Source organism: Schistocerca piceifrons, chromosome 5 (genome assembly GCF_021461385.2).
Source record: "Schistocerca piceifrons isolate TAMUIC-IGC-003096 chromosome 5, iqSchPice1.1, whole genome shotgun sequence".
Taxonomy (NCBI): Eukaryota; Metazoa; Arthropoda; class Insecta; order Orthoptera; family Acrididae; genus Schistocerca; species Schistocerca piceifrons.
This window is the reverse complement of record NC_060142.1, coordinates 220828789-220852998: the sequence shown is the minus strand read 5'-3', so window position 1 is coordinate 220852998 and position 24210 is coordinate 220828789. Positions and strand designations below refer to the sequence as shown.

The 24210-nt window shown below is 39.7% G+C and overlaps 1 protein-coding gene across 1 annotated transcript in view; it reads left to right on the top strand.

Moving 5' to 3' along the window:
* The window catches only part of LOC124798905, a 71217-nt gene that overhangs the window by 31646 nt on the left and 15361 nt on the right, over positions 1–24210 (top strand). The window contains exon 2 of the mRNA XM_047262435.1: positions 23846–24046. Coding sequence (XP_047118391.1) covers positions 23846–24046 — 201 coding nt within the window. The remainder of the gene's footprint in view (positions 1–23845; positions 24047–24210) is intronic.

Sequence of the window (24210 nt, the reverse complement as noted above, 5' to 3'; positions counted from 1 at the left end):
CTTGGTGTGCATATTCTGACACTTACAGCGCCATCTATTGGCCAGATTTTCGGTTTCTTTGTAATTATACAAAAATACAAAATGCTCAAACAATTGTACAATTTAAACTTTGACTGCCCTTTGTTGTTGCTAGACTGAACGTAATAGCCCATGCTGGAATGTAAGAACATTGAATGCAGAAACATTATATGTACAAACATTGAATGTAAAATTGTTAATAATTTGTATGTACAGAGAAATTTTTGTTTGGGTCCTTTTTTGCTCCTGTACCCTCTCTAATATGTTTTTTGTGCTTTATACAGGAGAAGTAGACGGTATTTGATGTCTGTCATGTCTCTAAACAGGCCAGCTGGCGAAATTTTCAGCCACCTTCACCACTGAGAAATTAGAAGCTGTATCTTATTTTTAATTATAGTAATTTCTCAATGTTCATTTTGTGTAATTTGGAAACATTGTACATCAAACCTCCTCCATATACTTATTTTTAGATCTTAAGATGATCATCGTTGACCAAAATGAATAACCTGATTAATAACCATTTGTGGTCCATAACTAGATTTGTAATAAAGTATTCTTGGGTGAATATGTAATAAATAATTCTTGCATCACTGGTTAACGCTACTGCGACTATGTCACAAATCGTGTATCTCTTTCTCTTACACTAGGCACTCAGCAGCAAGTTGCTGCATTAACGCTTACAACATGTTTCCCCGATGTGTACGTGTGTGCTACTAACGACGAAGATCAGTATTATACATTTTTGAACTTGATGGAGCACACATATGAGATGTTATTTAATGAGGAAGTTGATGTAGAGAGAGTGGGATACGAAATTCAATGTGGTGTATAAATTAGAAAACAGTGATTTGACAGATGGGAAAAATTTAATCTTCTCACGAAGTTCCAGTCACCAACTTTCTCCTCCGAATGCGAAAATATTTTGTTGACACCGACCTACATAGGGAAGACCGGTCGCCACGATAAACTAAGGGAAATCAGAGCTCGTACGGAAAGATATATGTGTTCATTCTTTCTGTGCTCTATACGAGATTGGAATAATAGAGAAGTGTGAAGGTGGTTCGATGAACCCTCTGCCAGGTACTTAAATGTGATTTGCAGAGTATGCATGTAGATGTAGAATGTCAAGGCAGTAAAATATATACAGAGTTGGAACGAAATGAGTGTGTGTGTGTGTGTGTGTGTGTTTGTGTGTGTGTGTGTGTGTGTGTGTGTGTGTGCGTGTGTACATAATTCAGAAGCAAATGTCTCCGAACATAACATGCCAATTTATGTGAAACATAAGTAGTTTTTGCATATTCTGCACAGCTTTGAACTTGGCGCCATTTTTTCGCAGTTCAGATGAAGCTTTCGTAACTTCACAGCTACATTCATATGCAATGCTATGACTGGCTGCCTCATTATAATTCTATGGTGAGATTAGGTTGATAAGTGAGAGGGGGGCAAGGGGAAGTGGAGGGGGAGGATGGAGGAGAGAGGGGAGAAGAGGAGTGGTTTTCCACATGTATAGTGATTATGGCATTGATAAGTTGGCGGGGCTTCAAACCAGCTCAATCATTGTCCATGCATGTAGACAAACCGCACTATCCCTTGCACTTTGAGACAGAGGCACTACAAGGTTCAATATCGCATTTCAGTGCAAAGTGAGCCGGAACCCTCATAACCATACTAATGGTGTTGCTAGTCGTAGCACTTAATAGCTGTCTGCTACATCAGTCGCCATGTACGTTTCATTATGCGGTTTTACTGGCATCAGAACAAGATTAATTATACCGTGGAGTGTGAACAACGCAAGCTGTAATATGGAGTTGTACTATTCCTCGAGGAAAGTATCAGACGTGGTATTCAGTATGGTTTCGCCACCACCGTTAAAAGACACAAGCTTGTCATGTATGTTGAACATCTTTGAAATCACATTCCATCGTAAAAAACGTTCAGAAAATTGTTTCTACGTCTTTGAGACGTGCTTCATTAGCAAGGACAAAGGATGGCGGTAGAGCTTGCTCAGTTTGAGCGACGGATGTGGAGGAGTGAGTAACAAGATGATCCTGAAACGTGTGTGGAAAACTGGAGTTGCTGAAGGCATTGAACACTGTTTTATGCCCAAGTCTGCATGGTCAGTTATTTGACTCATCTTTCTTACATCGAGGGGGGGGGGGACAATTCTCAGCCGAAAGCCCACCATGCCACACACAGTTCATCCATATGATTCTAAGACAGATCGCCGAAGATCAGCGGTTCACAGCATTTATTTTATTTACGGATGAAGTCTAATCACACAAAGTGGGGTAATAAATTATCACAACAACTACGTGTGGATAGATGCAAATACATGGGCGATCACGGAATCAAGGCATCAGGGCAGCAGTTTTGCTATAGTATCAATATGTGGGCAGGAACTCTTGGTGACTGTTTCGTAGAGCAGTACACTTCACTGATTGAGATTCGTCTGGAGAGTCTTAAGTGAATGTAATTCATTCACGAAAGAAGTACCTTACAAAACATTCGTCCCATAAATCCTACTGTGATATTTATGAGTCTGCGACGCTCACCAAATAGGAATAATAAAAGAGATAGAGAGGATCGAAAGAAGAGCGGAAAGTTTCGTCAGAGGATTGTCTACTCGGCGGGAGGGCATTATCGAGATGTTCAACAAAGTCCAGTGGCAGACACTACAAGAAAGATATTGTACATCACGGAGAGGTTTTCTGTTGAAGTTTCGAGAGCTTGCGTTCCAAGAATATTTGTGAAATATATCACTTCGTCACAAGTTCTTCTCGCACAATGATCCTGGTGAGAAACTTAGAGAATTAAATGTCATACGAAGCTTTATCGACAGTCATTTTTCCCACTTACCATTCGAGAATGCAACAGGAAAAGGGGGACAGATAGTGGCACCAGAGGTACTCTCCGTCACACACCGGAAGGTGGATTGCGGAATGTAAATATAGATGTAGATATAGAATACAGAATCATTTATATATGTCCACAGTAAATTTTTTCCTCTGGAGTTACACGGAGTTAGTGGTCTGTGATAGCCCAGTAGAAACTAAGGAGGAAGTAAGTGATAGGACCCTTGCACCATATCTCGATGTACAACAAACGAAAGACATGTTAAAAATACTGTGACATTGTACCAGATGGGAGTCAGCTGGGAAATTGTAAAGAGTGTAAGTTATGGCCATGAGGTCTGCTTTGCTTATGTTGGTGTTTAAAAATAATTTGCGATGGATATTAATCAAATAAATCGTAGGCAAGGATGCCTTGCACAGGAAAGAAAAAAAAAGGTTCTACGGTTATTCTTATGTTGTGTTCATGATCTACTGATATTATAAGGATTACATAGCTTATAAGATTGAATATGCCCAACAAAAGTATTAATACGGGTTACAAGATAAACGGGTAACTCAGGCATATTAATACACATGCTGACTGGGAAGTGACAACGCATGCGTTGGCCTGGAGTTCATTACTATATAAATATATTTCATCCCCTTTCCAAAAACATAAACATACTAACCACATCATTGGAGTTGGCTGAACAGATCTAATTTGAAATCGTACTAGGCGTCAAGGAAAGATGGGGTTTTTAATTACGCAAAATGGCAGTTATTTAAGGATGAAAAGTATGAAGTTGACATATATATTCACAAGAAGGGGTGATAGAGCTTCTGACATATGAACACGATTCTCAAAACACAGTGATTTACTCTTATCACTCTCTCACAGTATTTAATTCAACAAAGGCTCCCTTATCATCTGCAACAAAACAAGAAATAATGGACTCAAGGGTGTCATCTTCAAGATGGCTACATTCATGTCCGAGACAGGTCTGGGATTGGTGAAATGAACACATGAATTACTCTCACATATCCACACAGTCAAGCGGGTGATGTTAAGTCTCAAAACCAACACATTTAAGCCAATCGGAGAGTAAGCACGGAGAGAACTATTACAGTGGTAGTCATAGCACGAAGAAAAATCTATGAATCGAAAACGAAAAGAAATTCATTAAGCACGTAGGTATTCTTTCCATGCGTGATTTCTCGTATTATGAGAAGGATTATTGCATTTCCAAACGGATATAAAACAAGGGACACGTGGCATGGAATCCCCACGATGAATGAGTCCTACATTGAGAAAAATACCGAAACTTTTGTGAAAAATGCAAAAAAAGGGTAATGAAATGACTATGAGATAGATCTCTGAAGGTGCTAGTTGATACGTTGTTCGTCTGGCGTCAGTACCTCTTACTTGTAGTGTCATCTTTGCCACAAATTTCGCGTTGGCAGGGCGCGAGTCAGTTGTTCATCGTGGGTTCGGCTCTTTAAGTCTGCAACATCGAGGCAGCGGCCCTGACTGTGTGGTCTGTTGTTGCGGTTATAACAGGTTCTGCAGGTTGGTCCTTACTTGGTGCGCATGACTATTGCGCGTGGTATTACTGGAGTGTTGCGACCGGAGACGGCGGACAGGTTTTGGGTTTCGACACGAGACGTGGTATTTGGCTTTTCTCGCCACGCAGTGTATTTTGAGAAGAAGAGCTTGCCATAGCGTTGCCTGGCATTAACCGTTCGCCTGAGCATATGGTGTGTGTTTGATTTAAACAGGTACAGTTGTGTGCTTATATGTATATTTGTTAATGGTTAACTAATGTTGTTTTCAGGGACGAATCTGATATGTCAAAGTTATGTCACACGTGTCGTGATAACAGAGCTTGGGTTTTCCATCTTAGTTTCCTACCACTTGAGGAAGGACCTGCAGCTAACGAAATCCGGCGAGCTCCTCATTATTGAGCCATAGTATATTTAAAATTGTTGTAACCTTCGTCATTAAGTACCAAAATTTGTACCTAAATTAACGAGTAACGAAATACTATGTTGTCTCGGAAAACGACATCAGATCCGTGGAAGTGTAGTTCTGGTGGGCTCTTGACCGTATGAAGTAATACTCAGCTGTTGCTATTACGTTTCAAGCAACAATCTTATTTATGTGCGTACTGCAGGGTTTAAATGGATTCTTAAGTGTCGGAAAAAAGCGAGCTTTCCTGTTTTAATGTTGTGTTTTATCCTCTTATTTAATATGAACGTGCAATTTCAAGTGTGCTGTTATAGTTTATTTATGTTTCACTTCAGCGGAGCGCAGTGTATTGCGTCCAGTACGTTGGGACGTGGCACCGGGGCTTGACGACTTGGCCGTTGCCAGTGGAACTGTGTTTAGTGAGATTGGGCTCCATGCTCCTGGCCTTCTGTCTCGATCTCGTCCTTCAGTTGAGTATTGCTGTTCTCTTTGTTTCTGGCTCTGTCAGGTCGTTAAGCTTAGTAGGTCGTTCCTCTGCCGCCTTGGCGGATGCACCTTTCACTCTAAATATGAATTTAAAGCTGTAAAACTGGGTCACTCTGTAATTAGCGCACGATCAGATGTTGGAGGCTCTGCCTTACTAACTCTGTATTCCCGTAGTAACCATTTGTATCATATTTGTACCTTGTACGTTGACTGTGAAGTTTTTTATTCAGGAGGGATTCATATGTATGTGTTCTGAGGGATTGTTTGGATGCCGAGGTTCTGAATTTTATTAATTGTTTGTTATTTAATTAGTGCCTATTTGTACTCGCATAAACTGGATTATTCCGTAGTCTGAAATTTGTGTGCCTGGTGTCTTCATTGTCAGGTGTTGAAAATTTAGAAGTTGCTTCATTGTTATTTGCGTGCCTAATGCTGTATTATGCCTTAATGTTATACCTTGGTATGAATTTATATTGCAAAAGACAAGTCTTTGTACAAGATAGTCTTGTGGGTCCAGAGTTTGGCAAGTCTTGATTGTATTAAGTATTTACACCAACAGAAATTTTCTTATTGTTTTATGCATTTCTTATGCAGATGTCGACAGGGTTTTAAGAATTTTTATTGTGCTTCTGTTGAAATGTCCCCTTAGAACAATTATAAATGACTGTGCTTATAAACCTCTTACGTTATTTGCTTTTCAAACAGCTGAGCAAAACTGAACATTCTCAGACATTACTCTCTTTACTTATTCTGATCAACACTAAACTGACACACAATATTTTTAGCGCAACGCAATCTGACTTTCAATAATCCTTACAAAAGAATGGCCCTGACTAACATTAACCTATACCTTTCATCAATCACTTACCTCACAAAAATCTTCGTTACTCGAACTGCTGCAATACAGCGAGCGCCACTACTGCCAGCTAAATAAAAGATTCTAACTACTGAAGACACTAACTACTGATAGGCATAGCCAGCAAATGAAAGATTTTGATAGAGAACAAACAATTAATTTACCTTAATAGTGTTCAAAAGTCATAATATATATAGCAGTTCATGGCATCCAGTCTTACAAATTTACTGTCTCTGATGGACACACGTCCAGATCATCCGCTCTCACAAATCCGCCATCTCTCCCCCCACCTCCAACTGCACAACGCTACGCGCTGTTAACAGCCAACTGCCCAACGCTACAATGGCGAGTATTACAACAATGCCAACCAGACACAGACTGCACACAGCACAACCAGTGATGTTGATACAGAGCGTTACGTGGCGGCGGCGTTACCAATATAAGAACCCAAACAGCCTACTTACATAGCCCCAATGTTCCCCACAAAAAATTTTACAAATTGTTTTGGGCAGTGGCCAATAATGATTTGATAAAATTTTTCATAATTACAATAACAAAGATATCAAATGCACACACTTATTGATACAATGTTGGTCAAAAGCTAAAATTTTCTCACAGTCCATAAAGACAGTCCTGATCATTCATCACAGTAAAATTGCTGTGTTTTTTTTCTCAAAGTCTGAGCAGTAAAAGAGAATGCACACGGAAGTAGTGGATTTCCATGCAGTCTTGAAGTAGTGTTGTCCTTCCAACAGAAAGACAGTGCTGACTCTTGACATGCAGGCAGGTAATGGGCCACAACAGAGCAAAGCCACAGCAGAGTCAGTCGAAGTTTTGACGAATATTGGTAGGTAGGTCACCACAGAGCAGACCCACTGTAGTCCTGGTAGAGATTATGTTATTGGTGGGCCACCAGAGGTGCAGACCCACCGCAATCCTTGTAGAAATAATGGTACTGGTGAGTCATCAAAGGTGCAGACCCACTGTAGTCCTTGTACAGATGGCCAGCAGCCATCTATTGTGACTGTGCGGGTGCACAATCACCATTGAAGAGTCTTGCGGATAATATAGCAAGTCCATAACCACAACATGTGCACTCACAAAGTTTTTGGAATTGTCATTAGAACCAGCAATGCTGAATTATTATCACACATGCAAACACTAACAGTACCTACTTCTCACATATTGTCCATATACTATGACCAACAGAAACGTGGGCAGTGAAATGTAACTTACAAGTTACTTAATTTGATGAAATGGTGTCAATTACAATTTTATAACATAAGAATACAATAACAAAGGTACAAAATACATCATTAAAGAACATAACAATATAGATAACATTTGTAGTAACACAGGCTTTACAAAAGAATAGAAATAAACATATACATCAGTGTTACAGGAATTATGACGTAAGTAAATATATAAAATAATGAGAATAGTTTTCGAAACATTAATTTCACACATGAGCACTGAAACAGAACAGAATAAATAATATCTAACCATCTTTACTAAGAAAATAACATATTATAAATGCAAATTATATTTGAGGATAACAGTATTCCTCATCATAGCGAATGTAGCTTAGTACTAGAAAAATTCTACAACATAAATCTTATTAGCTAAACACATAAAGACAGGAAAAACACAGATACACAAGAGTTCACAAACAAATAGCAGAATAACACAGGAGGAAAGGACAGTGTTTGTTTTCAGTGTAACATTTGGTACTGCAGTCCAACCCAAAACTTCATTCCATAGATCTTTCGTCTTATTTCAACATTTGTTTCCTATCCAAGCATGCTTTCTGTATTTATATGTTCACATATTTCTTACCTCATTATTTATTTTCCATTATCTTACCTCATCATTTATTTCCAAGAAAACCCTACCTAAACCTGTTGTCCCTAAACCCTACTTCTTTTGTTCATATCCTCTTTCAAAATACTTTTTTGGCCAAACCATTTTCTTATAGCTTCTCAGTGCATGTCTTCCAATTCATCACAACTCGTTCTCTTATATAGCGTACCCCATCTTAAGCTAACTTAAATCTACTGAGCTCAGATGCTAAACTAAGGGACGAGGCAATGCAGCAGTACAAATCAATTAACACAAACAGCAATGACAAAAAAAATGCAAATGTGGCAAAGCTAGCAGCACTAAATCTAAATTTGAAGAGCAAATGCAACATTATCACTAATATGAGCCAATGTGCAGCAAAAAAAAATAAATAAATAAAAATAAAAAATCAGTAGTACAACTGGCTTTACAGAGTAATACAAAGTGAAATTTAGTAGCACTATGCCTGTCAGGCAGCAGCAGCAAATGAAATAAGTTATACCTACATTTACATCTACAACTACATTAATACTCCGCAAGCCACCCAACGATATGTGGCGGAGGGCACTTTACGTGCCACTGTCATTACCTCCCTTTTCTGTTCCAGTCGCGTATGGTTCACAGGAAGAACGACTGTCTGAAAGCCTCTGTGCGCGCTCGAATCTCTCTAATTTTTCATTCGTGATCTCCTCGGGAGGTATAAGTAGGGGGAAGCAATATATTCGATACCTCATCCAGAAACGCACCCTCTCGAAACCTGGCGAGCAAGCTACACCGCGATGCAGAGCGCCTGTCTTGCAGAGACTGAGACGCTATCACGGTTACCAAATAACCCTGTGACGAAACGCGTCGCTCTTCTTTGGATCTTCTCTATGTCCTCCATCAACCCGATCTGGTATGGATCCCACACTGATGAGCAATACTCAAGTTAGGCCGAACGAGTGTTTTGCAAGCCACCTCCTTTGTTGATGGACTACATTTTCTAAGGACTCTCCAAATGAATCTCAACCTGGTACCTGCCTTACCAACAATTAATTTTATATGATCATTCTACTTGAAATCGTTCCGCACGCATACTCCCAGATATTTTACAGAAGTAACTGCTACCAGTGTTTGTTCTGCTGTCATATCATCATACAATAAAGACACATGACAAAGCTCAAGCAGAAAAATAGTACACTAAAGACAACAATTCAGATAAGGGAAATGTCTGTTCCCATCTTAATATCTATGTTATTAAAGTGGTGCACCAGAAGAAGTTATTCTACCAAAAAAAATTACCAAGTAGTTGAAAAGAAAATTCCGTATGCAATTCCTGTGAAGGAAAATGTCTTTTTGTGCTCCTTCATTTTTTTTAAGTAGGTCATAAAGTTATTATTTACTGGATCTGTAGGCATAAAATATTTATATTAGTACATCTATAAAATTTTATTTTAATCAATGCTGCAGTGGAGCTAGATACTAGATATTAAACAAAATGAGCAATCTCTGAACCACAAAGACAATAGATATAAAATGTTTCTCATCATTTCATTAGGCATTTTAGTAAATATCATAAATTACAAGCTCACCAGTGTAATCATATGTTTTCAAGTTTGAGCGTGTCGTATTTGCGATGCTTTCTACAAAGAAATGTCAATAGCGAGGATAATGGCCTCCTTTATTCTCCACCTTTGCCTCTGAAAGGCATCCACTAATGGTTTTTTTCCAGGCAACTGTCATGCAGCTGGGTGCCACGACGCGTTACGTGAAGGTGGTCACTTAACTTTCTTACCGAAATATATACAACACCAGTTTGCACTACAGTGACAGTCTCATATAAAATTTCACAGGTCGAGAATTTGCGTTACAAATGTGTAGAAAGAAAATCCTTTAAATATAATAGTGTCCAAAAAATTTTCGGCGGCATTGTGATACATTCACGCATTTACACACATTTCATAGCTCTTTAAAGTACGATTCTTGGTTTCCATCTTTCACAAGTCAGAGTCCGTAACCACTACTCCTTATTCCTTACCTTATTACACATATACATATTCATCTACATGTCTTCAATATTTCATCACAATAAATACATAGCATAATCAGATTCCTCATATAGCATCATCTCATTGCTCATAAACATACCTCAACAGCATAATACACATCGTCGTCGTAATAATAACATCATAACAGATCAGTCACATCTCAAAATCATCATAGCTTTCTGAATATTTTAAAACCTAAAAAAAATTCTCTGCTCATTTCAAAAGTGTCATCTACCTTAAACGTACTTTAAAAATCATGATCCCATACCAATACGACATTCAAAGCTCTCATAGTATCACAATGGTTCCAAAAAAATATGAACAGTTCACAAAGTACAGACAAAATACTATTTCATAAGTGTGAAGTTATCCAACGGTGTAATTATGTAAACATCTGTCACTGATGTAGTAAAATAAATATTTGTCTCTCTCAGTTAAATAATCAGATAACTGTGTAATTCTGTGTTAGAGAAACATGGTACCGAAGTGTAAAGTTGTATAAGCAAATACTATATTAGCTAGGGCTCCTTGTGCTTGCCAGACACACAGTACACAATGTAAGCGTGTACCCCCCTGAGGAGTAATGTAATTATACCCTCAGGTGTTACAGATTAAAGCAATGGAATGAAATGTATCACGGAAAACTTTCTCTGTAATTCAAAAATCTTTAAAAATAAATGTCTTAAGTACAAAATTAATCACTCAAATGCCTGTCCTGTAGCGCTAAATTGTGCGTCTTGTTGTAACATAATCTCTGTCATTATTTAAGGGTAAAAAATGTGCCACGTGTCGTAATTATCGTCGTCCATAAGCAAAGTTCTGTGGAAGTCAATGTATTTACATCGTAATAAAGAAAAGCGAAATGCTATGCGTATAGATACCGTAGTTATTACGTACAGTACTGTGATCAAGAAAGTACTACACTGTAACGTATTGTTGTGCTACAAAAAAGGCTGTCATAATTGTAGGTATACCACAAAATTACTACTAAAACATGTTTTACTTTACAGAAGAATTCAGAAAAACTGTGCAGATATGAAGCAGATACAGCACAAAAGCAACAATGTAAATTGTGTCACACATTAGCAGCGTCGTGATATAACTGTGTAGCTGTCAAAGCAACCAAATGCTAAGTCATCTTTAATTCCACAGAAAGTACTTCAAATAAAGAATGTCTTTTCAAGTAAACCAAAATGTTGCATGAAAATCTCATTACAAGTTCCAGTATATGTTCTAAGTATGTGAGCCTGATAGTCATTACGTGATCATGCAACTAACAAGCAAGAATGAACAAACAACAACACTGTGTCGTCTGTTCACTATAACAATGCATTCGTAATTTCTGTTTAAATGAGTTCTCTTGGTTCTTGACTGGATATTTAACTTCAAACATTGTAGATTATCTTTCAATAAACGGTTTTACATGTGAAATGTGATGCAAACCTTTACTCTTCCTAGTGCTCAGAGTTAACTTCAAAGCAATTATCATGTTGTATACATCGGTAAGAAATCCTAAAATTTTTCTCAAAGTTAGCATCTATGTTATTTTTCTCTGAGCCAGCCGGCGCACGTGGCTGCCTGCGGCGCGGGTCATTGTCTGTCTCTTTGTTGGCGCGCGTCGTTATTAGGATTAGGGGACCTAACTTCTACAAATTCACCCTGTCGCGAGTGCCCTGCTCTGTTTCAATCTCGCCAGTTCTGATGCAATTGAAGTCTGTCGTTACGATTATATCGTCTGTCGTCATGTCGGTAGTTCCTGTAGTTTCTTTCTTGTCGGTGAAGTGGTGGAGAATTTTTTCCCTGAATTATCACTGCACGGTGGACCGTTGCGTCTGAAGTTATTCTGTCTCCCGTGATAATAATAGTTCTGGTTGCCATATTGTCTGTTTCTGTGATTGTCTCTGTTATATTCATTACTACGGAAATGCGGTCTTTCTCTGTAACTATTACTCTGCCAGTGGTTGTCATACGGGTGGTGTCTGTTTTGGTCACGATTTACGTTGTAAGAATAGCCTTGTCGTGTCCAGTTATCATAACTGTCATCGCGGAATTGTGACGGATGTGACCTGTAATTGTTGTGCTCCTGTTTTCGCATTCCGCGATTGTCAGTATCAATTTCCAATTCTTGTAACAGTCCCCGAAAAGCTTCAATGTCGTCTTTTCAACGTCCTGCCAAAATAATATGTCATAAATGTTCAGGCAATTTCATTAAGCAAATGTGGATGAGTTCTGAGGGGCTGTATGGGTTTGACAGGTACTGATTCTTGTGCAACATGTCTTCAAAATATTTCACAAGACTGTAAAATTCAGATTGTTCGAAATGTTTCATCATTATGATGCTATGTTTACTCGGTCTTGTGTGACTTGAGACCAATATGTTGAGAGGAAGGCATGATAAAATTCTCCTTCACTGTGGCAATCGTGAATGACCGATCGCATTGTTACAGCTGGTTCATTCCCTAAGTAGCCACACATAAATTCTAATCTGTGCTCTGATGACCAGTTGGGAGGAAAACAATGAGAGAATTGATGGCGCCACGCTTGTGGATGAATGTCGTTGCCAGATTTGAATTTACGTGTAGTAAAGAACAGCTTATAGTCAAAATTATCGTGTCGGCGAGTCGCATATCGGTCATTGTTACGTCGTGTCGGTGGTTCCATCTCAAAATTCGGTGCACATTGCCAATTTATTTCACAACTTCCGAAATGCCCTGTGTTATTATTTAGCGGCTTTTCCGTATTTCTAAGTCACTCTTCCCGTGTTGGAGCGCGAGTGTCCTCTGAAATTTATAATTTTTGTATTACTTGTGCCAACTGATCTTGTACTTCCCGGATTTCTCTTTTGTGTTGCGAATTAATTTGATTCTGATTTTGTTTGAATTTCTTAATTTGTTCATACTCTTCTGTGTCAGTGATGGCTACAGGTCTTGTGTCATTCAGATCATCATCTACCTTTGTAGATAAGTTAGTGAACTGATCCGAAAGTTCGGCTATTTTCTCCGATAGTGTAGTTATTTCCTCAGTGTGTTTTTCTGAACCAAGTTTCAGAGTGTCCATTTGTGTTTAAATCGTATCTACTGTGTCCTTTAAGTTTTCCTGAGTTTTTGCAAGTTGCGTAACCGAATCGGTAGATGCAACTGAGTGAATTTTAGCTTGCAAGGTCTCATGATTTTCATGAACAATAGTTTACAGTTCTTTTATGGCTGCTTCGTGATTCTGTAATGTATTTTCATGCCGCGAAAAAATAGGTTGGAAATGCTCACAAATTTGTGTTTTTACGTCATTACAAACTTTTTGACATTTCGATTCGATTTTATGTAACTCAGTAGTTAAATCTTCACGTGTTTGTTCAAGCATGGTGTGATGATTTTGTTCCATTGTGTCTAACTTTTGAAGATTTTGTTCCAGTGTGTCTAACTTTTGAAGATTTTGTCCCAATTTTTTTCTGATTTTGTTCAAGTGTTGTGTCTAACTTTTGTAGCCTTTGTCCCATTTGTTGCATCAACTGTAATAACAATGCACTGGTGTCTGAAACATGTTCCTCAGTGCTATTCGGCAGTGCATTTCAACCGGCAATATTCGCATTTTGAAAAGCAGAAAATGTGTCTCGGCTTATTTGAGAAAACGGTGAGGATGGAAAACCTGAATCTACAGTATTTGCAAAATTGAGTCCTGTCATTTCGGATTCCTGAGGCGAGCTGTTGCCGACCGATCGAACGATAATACTTCCCTGTTCACTAATTGTTTCACTGTCTACGCCATTATTTGCCGCCCGCTCCATTTCCCTATGCACAATTACCAAATTACTACTTTGAATGTCTATAATTCATTACACAGTGTTGCTCATAAGCTACGCTCATTGTCACTATTATTTCTCAGTTTACTTTGTAGCCTAGTGTTACGTTTTTCACACGCCATAATTATCACGTATTTCACACGATAACACAGAAAAGCACAATTTGAAGAGCAAAATAAGAAAACACATTAACATAGCACTGAAAATAATATCTAGTTAATCGCAAGCGCAGCTGTGAAATACTTGGTGCAATTCTACATGCATGCCACAACTGTTTTACTGTACAACAATGAAAGACTGCAACTACAAAGGAGATTCTCTCTACAATTATGCGCTAGCAATAAACAAAAGCTGCACTGATTACACAAATTACAAGAAAAAATAAGAAGATTCCAGTGAGGTATCCTCGGCTAAGGGTCGACATATGAAACGTCCCCTTAGAACAATTATAAATGACTGTGCTTATAAACCTCTCACGTTATTTACTTTTCAAACAGCTGAGCAAAACTGAACGTTCTCAGACGTTACTCTCTTTACTTATTCTGATCAACACTAAACTGACACACAATATTTTTAGCGCAACGCAATCTGACTTTCAATAATCCTTACAAAAGAATGGCCCTGACTAACATTAACCTATACCTTTCACAAATCACTTACCTCACAAAAATCTTCGTTACTCGAACTACTGCAATACAGCGAGCGCCACTACTGCCAGCTAAATAAAAGATTCTAACTACTGAAGACACTAACTACTGATAGGCATAGCCAGCAAATGAAAGATTTTGATAGAGAACAAACAATGTATTTACCTTAATAGTGTTCAAAAGTCATAATATATATAGCAGTTCATGGCATCCAGTCTTACAAATTTACTGTCTCTGATGGACACACGTCCAGATCATCCGCTCTCAAAAATCAGCCATCTCTCGCCCCCACATCCACCACTGCTGGCGGCTCACCTCCGACTGCACAACGCTACGCGCTGTTAACAGCCAACTGCCCAACGCTACAATGGCGAGTATTACAACAATGCCAACCAGCCACAGCACAGCCAGTGATTTTCATACAGAGCGCTATGTGGCGGCGGCGTTACCAATATAAGAACCTAAACAGCCTACTTACACTGTGAGGTTGTGAAATTCATGTTCTATTGTATTTAAATTGCGCAAGCTAATAAATATTGCTTAACACAAGCGGTGACGGTTTGATAATTATAGCCCTGTGTCCTCCTATCGTATTATTGGACGCAAATAGCACGTTCCACGAGTCTCTTTACTTCATCAGTTCAGAATAAATTTAACGTGGCCACATCAACATGTGGTAATCTAACGCGGGTGAAGCAGACAGCGCGCTGACCCAACTGCACGTGCGGTCACTTTTTGGAATAGGTCAACTGCGATTGCTCAGTTTTTGAGTCAAATAACTGCGCATGGAGGAAAACACAAGGTAAGTTAACACTGTTGTATTTTACTTCTCATTTTGATAGACTAAGGACTCACTGTAACTGCTAAGCTAGACTAGTCGTAAGTTTGATTAAAAATGCGTAATAAAATACTCATGCCCATAATGGGTACTTCTCAAGTTATTTAAAGGGACAGAAAACTATTTTCATTCCCATGATAATAAGAAACACTTTCTAAAAAATTCAGTCGTGTCGTAGTTTCATATCAGTACTTTCAATTCAATTCCTGTACATCCTGCATGTTTTCAAGTTTATTGTTAGATCGGTGTGTTCTATCTCTATCATTCATTTTAGTGTTTCTGGCTGCCTGAGTCTGGACAATATCAACAAATTGACGTACATGTGAACGTGCCCTCTCGAAATTAAGACTGAATGGAGTGTGAAATGCCCCACAAGCACTGGTTATTCTTTCAGAACTCACGGTACTGGAAGCCCAAATTTCGGGCGGAAATCCACATTCTGTGTCCACGAAGGTATGTCATATAATCAGTAACACATGTAAACTATCAAAAGGCAGTCGTGAAATAGTTCCAGTATCAAAGTACACGGCATTAAAGTTAGTCATCGATGAGACGCTTACTTTCTTTTTTTTTATTCTTCAAAAAGACATTTCTTGCAAAAAACTATGAACTTCATTTAACGTTTTCGGTAATGGTGGAAAAATCGACATACTGTCCTGATAAATACGTTTCTTAGTGTTAATGACATCTTGGCTGGAAAAATCATGTCTATTGGAAACAATTTCTTTACATATTAATTTTATAGGTTCAAAATGGTTCAAATGGCTCTGAGCACTATGGGACTTAACTGCTAAGGTCATCAGTCCACTAGAACTTAGAACTACTTAAACCCAACTAACCTAAGGACATCACACACAGCCATGCCCGTGGCAGGATAAGAACCTGCGACCGTGGCGGTCGCGGGGTTTCAGACTGTAGCGCCTAGAACCGCTCGGCCACCCTGGCCGGCAATTTTATAGGTCTCTTACATAATTCAGTAATAGCCATTTCTTTTACAATGTTCGAAATTATTTGTGTACGTTATCAATAGCTTCGTGGTTGTGCTCGACTTCAGGAAAGGTTCTCATTCAAAACGGTTGAAAATTTGATTTTCATTGCATTTTTTATAGGTATATGCGTCTAGTATGTTGGAACCAAAAAGTTTTTTACTCGTTGAGGTATAAAAGTTTCTACACCCCATTGTTTGAAGCAGGGTCTCGGCCACTGTGGGAGGCTCTCAGCTGGAGACGCCCGGCTCAGGTACAAAACTTGTTCTGCCGTGACGAACGTACATACAGTGATTTATATTGCAGTATGCTTGAAAACATATTCGCCGAAAAAAACTGCCGGACGCAGCATATTCAGCTCAGCCCAATCGGCTTTTCTCGCCCAGAAGGACAAGGGAATTGCTCTCCAGGAACAATTTGAGTTAAAAGATGGTTCAAATGGCTCTGAACACTATGGGACTTAACATCTGTGGTCATCAGTCCCCTAGAACTTAGAACTACTTAAACCTAACTAACCTAAGGACATCACAAACATCCATGCCCCAGGCAGGATTCGAACCTGCGACCGTAGCAGTCGCGCGGTTCCGGACTGAGCGCCTAGATGAGTCCTGGAATTGCAGACTAAAGGTAATTAACGAAAACACTTTTTTTGGTCAGATTTTGGTCAAAATTAGTCAAAACATAATTTTTGGTCTGCCATATTGGCTTAGCCATTTTGAATTTTGAAAATCTAACGTCAGATTCGTGTTCAACGACGTCAAATATACATAACGTATAGTTATTTATGCAAATAGAAGTAATAATACACATAAAAGTTTTCCCTACACTTTAAACAGGTTTTTATCGAGAAATGATTTTTTCAAAACTCCTTGCAGCATGAAATAAAAAGTTATATCTATTAATTTCTACCTTTGACCTCGGAAAAGATAACACTTATCTTGGAAGCGTATACTCATAAAAGTGAAACAAACCTCCAAAAATTGAACTCAGTTCGAGTTAGCACCATATACTTATATTTATGGTTATTTGATTGTAATTAGGAGTAAGCTCCCACAAATTTATTGTAATGTCGACTGACTTTATCCATTTTTCATTTCAGATAACTCCTCAGCGACTACACTGCATGTAGTCTGCGTACTTCAGACTCGCAGGTCCTGGATCATAATAATAATTATGGGCACCATTTTTTTGTATTGAAAATCTAAAAATAAAGCTCAAAGTATTATCAGTCATAATCTCCAAACAGATCCGTTGTATGTCTTTTCTTTGTCTCAGAGAAATTTCAACTCTGTCACATTTTTTTGCTCATTTGAATGAAAGCCTGGCCTTAATTACTAACCAGAATTTGGGTTGGAGTATCCTTAACTAAATAAGGGACTTACCTGTTTTTACTGTACATCTCCATGCTACTACACCTTGTGTTTCTCCATCTCTCAGAAATTAATTTCTTGCAACAAGGATCAACTTGTGGCCTATTTCACTTGTCATGTGCTCCACAGGAACGTTACAATCCATTTCTCACGCACTAGTCATGTACGAGGAGTAGGAACTGGCATACACAGCACGGCACTCGGAGCAAGGGATTAATGATAACAGTGCTACCAACAGCTCAAAACAGTAAACGAAACACTTGCGCGCTGTCAACCTGTTTGCTGAGGTAATGCTGAACCTGCTCTCACGCAGTTGGACAAACAGTACATATTTTCGCGCGCTATCTGTACCCACGCTTATAACAAACAAATGATCCAAGTTCCAAGACATCGGCTACTAGCTTAAAAATACCGATAATTTGAGTTAAAATCGCGGGCTGATATGCGAATATATTAGCAACTAAGCGGCTCGTGGAAGACTAAGAACAACAAACTATGGATGCATGTGGTTGCACTTTGGACTGAACAAAGCCCTTCATACTAAGCAGCACTCTTTACATAATATTAATTTAAAGAAATAGCAAACCCAGAATGAAATTTTCACCCTACAGCGGAGTGTGCGTTGATATGAAACTTCCTGGCAGATTAAAACTGTGTGCCGGACCGAGACTCGAACTCGGGACCTTGCAGAAGTAAGGCTGTGAGGACGGGGCGTGAGTCGTGCTTGGGTAGCTCAGTTGGTAGAGCACTTGCCCGCGATGGCAAAGGTCCCGAGTTCGAGTCTCGGTCCGGCACACAGTTTTAATCTGCCAGGAAGTTTCAAATAGCAAACCTATTACATTACACTGGGGAAAGAAACAGATCAAGCCCAAACTGTACGTTGGATTAACTCAGGCCGATATCTGACTTCAAGATCCAATCATAATCTCACGCATCCGGAACAAGTGTGAGTCCGTTAGCGATTTTCGCAGGTCGCTTCCTAAAGGGATGTGCAGACGAGAACTGATCCATTAGTTACTGTCAATTTTTGCCTACAGGCGTTTTCGCAGAAACCTATTTGCTGTTTCTGACCTGGTTCCTGCCGTACTCGACTGCAAAAATTCTGTTACGTTGGCAGAAACTCAGATATACAGTTGTCGTTCTGGTCACGTACGGTGTGACTTGCGTGATATGAACACGCCCTCAAATTCTGAATTGATAACTCTTATGAAATTGTATTCAAAAGTCCCTTTTCAGTCTCAATAAAGATCCTAAAATTTTTTCTGACTAAAACTTACTATCTCAGAGTACTCAGTTTTGAGGCCCTACTATCTACATAATTTTGATACTAAACAGTTCGGAAAAACTATATAATGCAACAACGCTCATACGTCATGTTTCCCGATGGGGTTGTTGCGAAGATAATGAATGGCTATGAAGAAACAACATGTAAGAAGACTTGCAACCGAATAGGAACGGTGATTGTTGTACATACAAGGAAGTATTGTTAAGTAAGCATTATTTTAGTTAATAAGGTAATAGAAGCCTTCAATTTGTCATTTCTCACGAATTACCTTACGATGTTGTCGGAGATACAAAGGGCACAAAAACGCCAATAAGTCACAAGATGAACAGATAAGAAAGTTATAAGAAGAAGAAAAAAGAGTAATGCAAAGAAAAGAGAGAAATATTATTGTTTAACCTCCAGTCGACGACATGGTCATTAGGGGTGGGACAGAATCTCGTATTTGGGAAGGATGGGGAAGGAAATCGGATGTGCCCTTTCAAAGGAATAATCCCAGCACTTAACAGTTTAGAGAAACTACAGAAGAATCTAAATCTGTTTGACGGGGTGGGGATTTGAGCTGTCGTTTCCCCAATAGGAGTCAGTGTTTTAGTACTGCGCTGTCGAGCTCTGTGTGGAAAAAAGAGGAAATTTGTATACAAGATGTGCATGAAAATATGTGATAAAAGTGTCGATTGGACCGGATGGAGATGCTTTAAATAACTTAAGGAGGAAATTGCGACAACGGTAAGAAATAACGCTTTCATTTGATCGTGAACAGTGAATGGTCTTGCACATCAAAAGAGACCGACATAAGATATAACATCATGTGGACCTACGGTGTAGGGAGGCAATGTCACTGTTTACCAGAGATACGCGTTTCTATAGAAACGATTTCAACAGTTTCAGAAAATATTTTTAAGGCAAGATGGCATACTGGTACCATCCAAATCTAGTTTATCGCTACTACCAACAAATTTGGGAGAAGTTAGAGAGAGCCCAGATTGTAAGTAAATAGAAGTAACAAATATTATTATTCAATTTTCTTTTAAAGTAGCTAATTTAATATCAGGTTCTATCATTCATCTCTCCTAGGTGGCATTTGTAGACGTTGTGTCTATACATGTTATGAATTAAAGTCACTGTCGTGTTTTTTCTGCCTGTATGTGAAGATTAATTTCAACTAGCAGACAGATTTAGGAGAAAGGTTTGCATAAATTATATATGAAAATTCCGGTAGTTTCCAAGAATTATTGCCTATCGAAGTTGGAGGGCTCCAAATGATAGATATCGAAGTTGCGATAGTAAATCGATCATGGAAGTCTCGTGGCGCGCGTAATGATAAATTATTTGTGATCGTCATTTTTACCAGTTTTGCGTTGTTTCTTCAGTTCGAGTACATTACATCCCCGCCGTAATAGTGATTCCATCGACACGGTTTCTCTTCATAGCGAGTGTAATGTGTGCTGCTTCTCAAGTTTCTTCTGCGGATTGCCTCACATGGAAAACTCTAATTCCATGCATATCCGGCATAGACAAATGTTGGACTTTTTGCCGGAAATATGGACTTCTACCGGACGAGGAAAGGAGGGACTGTGTTGACTGTGGTGCTGCGAAGTCTGTGAAACTCTGTAAGAGGAGTGTGGACAATGAGATTCCGTTGCAATTTCATTGCGGCCTTTGCGGAAAGCGAACCAGCGTCAGGAAAACTAGGTGGTTCGAGTCCTCCAAACTATCGATTCAGACGAGCGTAATTCTTGTGTCGTGCTGGATTCGAGATTACACGTTGGAAGCCACAGCATCAGAAACTGAGTTATCGGCAAATACCGTGTGTGACTACTTCGGGTTTTGCCGACAAGTGTGCTACGTGATAGTGGCAAATGACTGTGTGCCAATTGGAAGTCCGAAAAGGTAGTAGAAGTAGACGAGTCTCATGTTGCTAGACGAAGGAATCAGAGAGGACGACCTTGTAAAAGTGAAGTAGATCATATTTGGGTTTTTGGTGGGATAGAAAGGGAGTCACGCAAGTGTTTCATTGTGAGGGTATTGTCCCTAGACAAGGTGACTTTAGTGGGTCTCATAAAAAATTTCATACTGCCTGGAACAAAAGTCATCACTGATGGGTTTCAGTCGTACCAGACTCTCAAAGCTGAAGGGTTAGAGCACGAATTCTTGAACCACTCTGTGGAGTTTGTCTCTTCAGATGACGCCATTGTCTGTCAAATCTACCATAAAAAGAGAAAGGCGTCAAGGACAGGGACGAACTGTATTTGTTCCAGTACCTAAACTCTCACAACTTGCGTTTGCAGGGGAAAGTCGACGCATGCGACACTCTGCCGATATTCCTGCGCGATATTGGCAGAGTTTACCCTGGGTACGGGAAAAAAGGAATTGTCCCTGCAGCTAATACATAACGCGGACTGTCACAAGACGATAACACCGACGACGAGTAAGGCAAGTCGTCACCTTTCAATTTACAAGTGCTTCTCTAACGCTTCTCTTTTGGCGTTGCTGTAGTGACAACTTGAAACATACTCGTAACGCGCGCCACGAGACTTGCATAATCGATTTAGTATCGCAACTTCGATATGTATCGTTTGGAGCCCTCCAACTTCGATAGGCAATAATTCTTGGAAATTACCAAAATTCCTTTCAAATTGGTTTAACTAGGTTACCATGAAATAAAGTCATTAGCAGCGCTTTGCTGTCAGTGTATGAAGGCTAGCCTCAGGAACATCCGTAGGGTTTTGATACGTGTTTCATTAAGAGACAGACTGATTCACGGGAAAAGTTGGAGTATAGAATTTATTACTTCTACGCCAGACAAGTGGTGCTAGCCGTGGTGGATCGATAGTTATGTGTAATTTAAGGTTATCTGTTTTCAAAAATACATTTGTGTTACATCACGAACAAATTTCGACAGAGTGCCGTACCCTTAGATTATTGAAAGTCGGTTATAGCATTTTCGCTTTCTTATCCTTCACCACCATTAATGTAATCGAAAACAGGTTGTTAGCTTTAATGTAGATAGATAAAAGGAAAAATTTCACAAATAAACGTACGTGTTTCAGGAACGTCTGTGAACTTTTTCTGAGTACGCCCTCCTCTGCTACTATACTGCATGACAGCCTAGGTGTTTTAACTCCACTCAGAACAAATTTCTCTGTAATATTCTGCTACAATGATTTTCGATGAACTATATGTCTCCCTTACTATCGAACGGAGCGTCTTGAAGGTGGGAGAGCTTAGCAACCGAAACGTTAACAGACAGCTAGTATGATCATAATTGCACACTTTAAATATCGTTATAGTAATCTTAGCTATGGCGTAATGCTTACATTTCTTTTTCCTCACGTATTCTATAGGGAACCTAGGCCAAATTTTTACAATTATGGTATGAAGTTCGTTTCTTCTTAAAGCATGGTACTGAGAAGCTAAACACGTTTTCTGTGTCGTTGAATTAGGTCCTGTGCCCCAACACGTCAAAGGCGCCAATACCTACATACCCGGGGATACCGAAGACAAAAGAGGACCATTCCCCTCCCCCCCGACGCCCCCACAGGTCTTACAGAAAGGAAAAAATAAAGCGAAGTCGATTGTTTTCCGTTAATGGAAATTTTTTAGAAGTCGGTGCTAGTACGTTTTTAGCTGGGCCTGAACTGGTAGAACTTTTTGTAGAGTTGCTTTCAAATCTTCCAAATTGTTAAAAATACTTCATATCCCGATTGTATGGGAGCCCTTGCCACACGTTAAGAATGTTTTCTCTTTCGACAGATTGAGATATACAGCTTCTGTCGACAACATTCCAATACCGAATTATTTTAAGATCTTCATTTAGCGCACAAAGTAGTGATGATCGTACGAGCCCAGGGTAAGTGACTGTAAAACAAAACAAACAAATGGAAAGATCTTAATTGGGACTTTTTAATTACATATATGATCTTGTGTTTTGGATAAAAGATAATCACATCGATGTTACGATCAACAAAATCGTTGTAGAGTTCTACTACAAACTTCTTAAACAAAGGGAGAATGCTGTCGACATCAAGGCACTTAGAATTATGTGGCTATACACAAGAGTAGAAGAATCGCCTACCGTGTCCTTGGCCGGCCGGGGTGGCCGAGCTGTTCTAGGTGCTACAGTCTGGAACCGCGGGACCGCTACGGTCGCAGGTTCGAATCCTGCCTCGGGCATGGCTGTGTGTGATGTCCTTAGGTTAGTTAGGTTTAAGTAGTTCTAAGTTCTAGGGGACTGATGACCTCAGAAGTTAAGTCCCATAGTGCTCAGAGGCATTTTGAACCGTGTCCTTGTTAAAGGCGTCGTCGTGGTTCTCACCTGAAGTGGGATGGAAATAACTGCTAAATCGAAATTGCCCACATGTTGTCAAGGTTCTTTCGAATACGCTGTAGCTGTTTCGCTTTTAAGCCATTAGAAATCCTCCATGCAGTTCCGACCTCCTGTCCTGAAGTCCTGAAGGAAGGCATTCGTGGCCTTCGATTTGCTTTGGAGGAAGAGATGCACACCTGCGTGCAATCACTGTTCCACAGGCAACCGGAAACGTTTCTCTAGGAAGGCAACGACCGCCTTGTCTCACAGTGGGATACATGTATTAACAGTTTGGGGGGTTATTTTGAAATAATAACCAGTTTGCGTAATTTTTTCCGTCTGTCTTTTCATCTGACTGCTCCTAATATATCTTGTATACTAGGTAGAATAGTTTCCTCACTTTACATTTTCCAAAGGACCTCATTAACTTTCAGTGAATGCCGTCTACTCCAAGTGCGTTGTTTTGACTTAAATCTTACAGTAGCACAATTTTCCTGTCCGTTAAACGTTTTCCAGTCCTTTTGAGGCACAGACGTATATGGAAACTGTATCTGAAGTAACACATGAGTGCCGCGGTATGCTATGCGCCCACAGGCCGCGCCGCTGCCGCCCGACCTGCCAGAGCGCATATCCTACTTCAACAACTACAAACCACCCGACGAGGCCATCCTCAGAAGGGGCGGCTCCTCTACCTTCTACGATTCGGTGCGCAAACCCAAGCCCGGCTGGGACCCCAAGACCCCGCGCTGCGACCGCAGCAACCAGCAACTCGCTCGCGACGAAATATGGAGAGAGGTACGTACCGACCACTTACGCACACGAGTCTATCCACTGTCTGTAGTTGGGAAGAAAGTGCGCTTCAGGAATGCGGTAACGAATCGGGTGTGCGTTGTGACTTGCTCTAAAGGAGAATAGTACACGCTGTTCTAAAAAATATTTTAATCAATCGTCGCATTGCG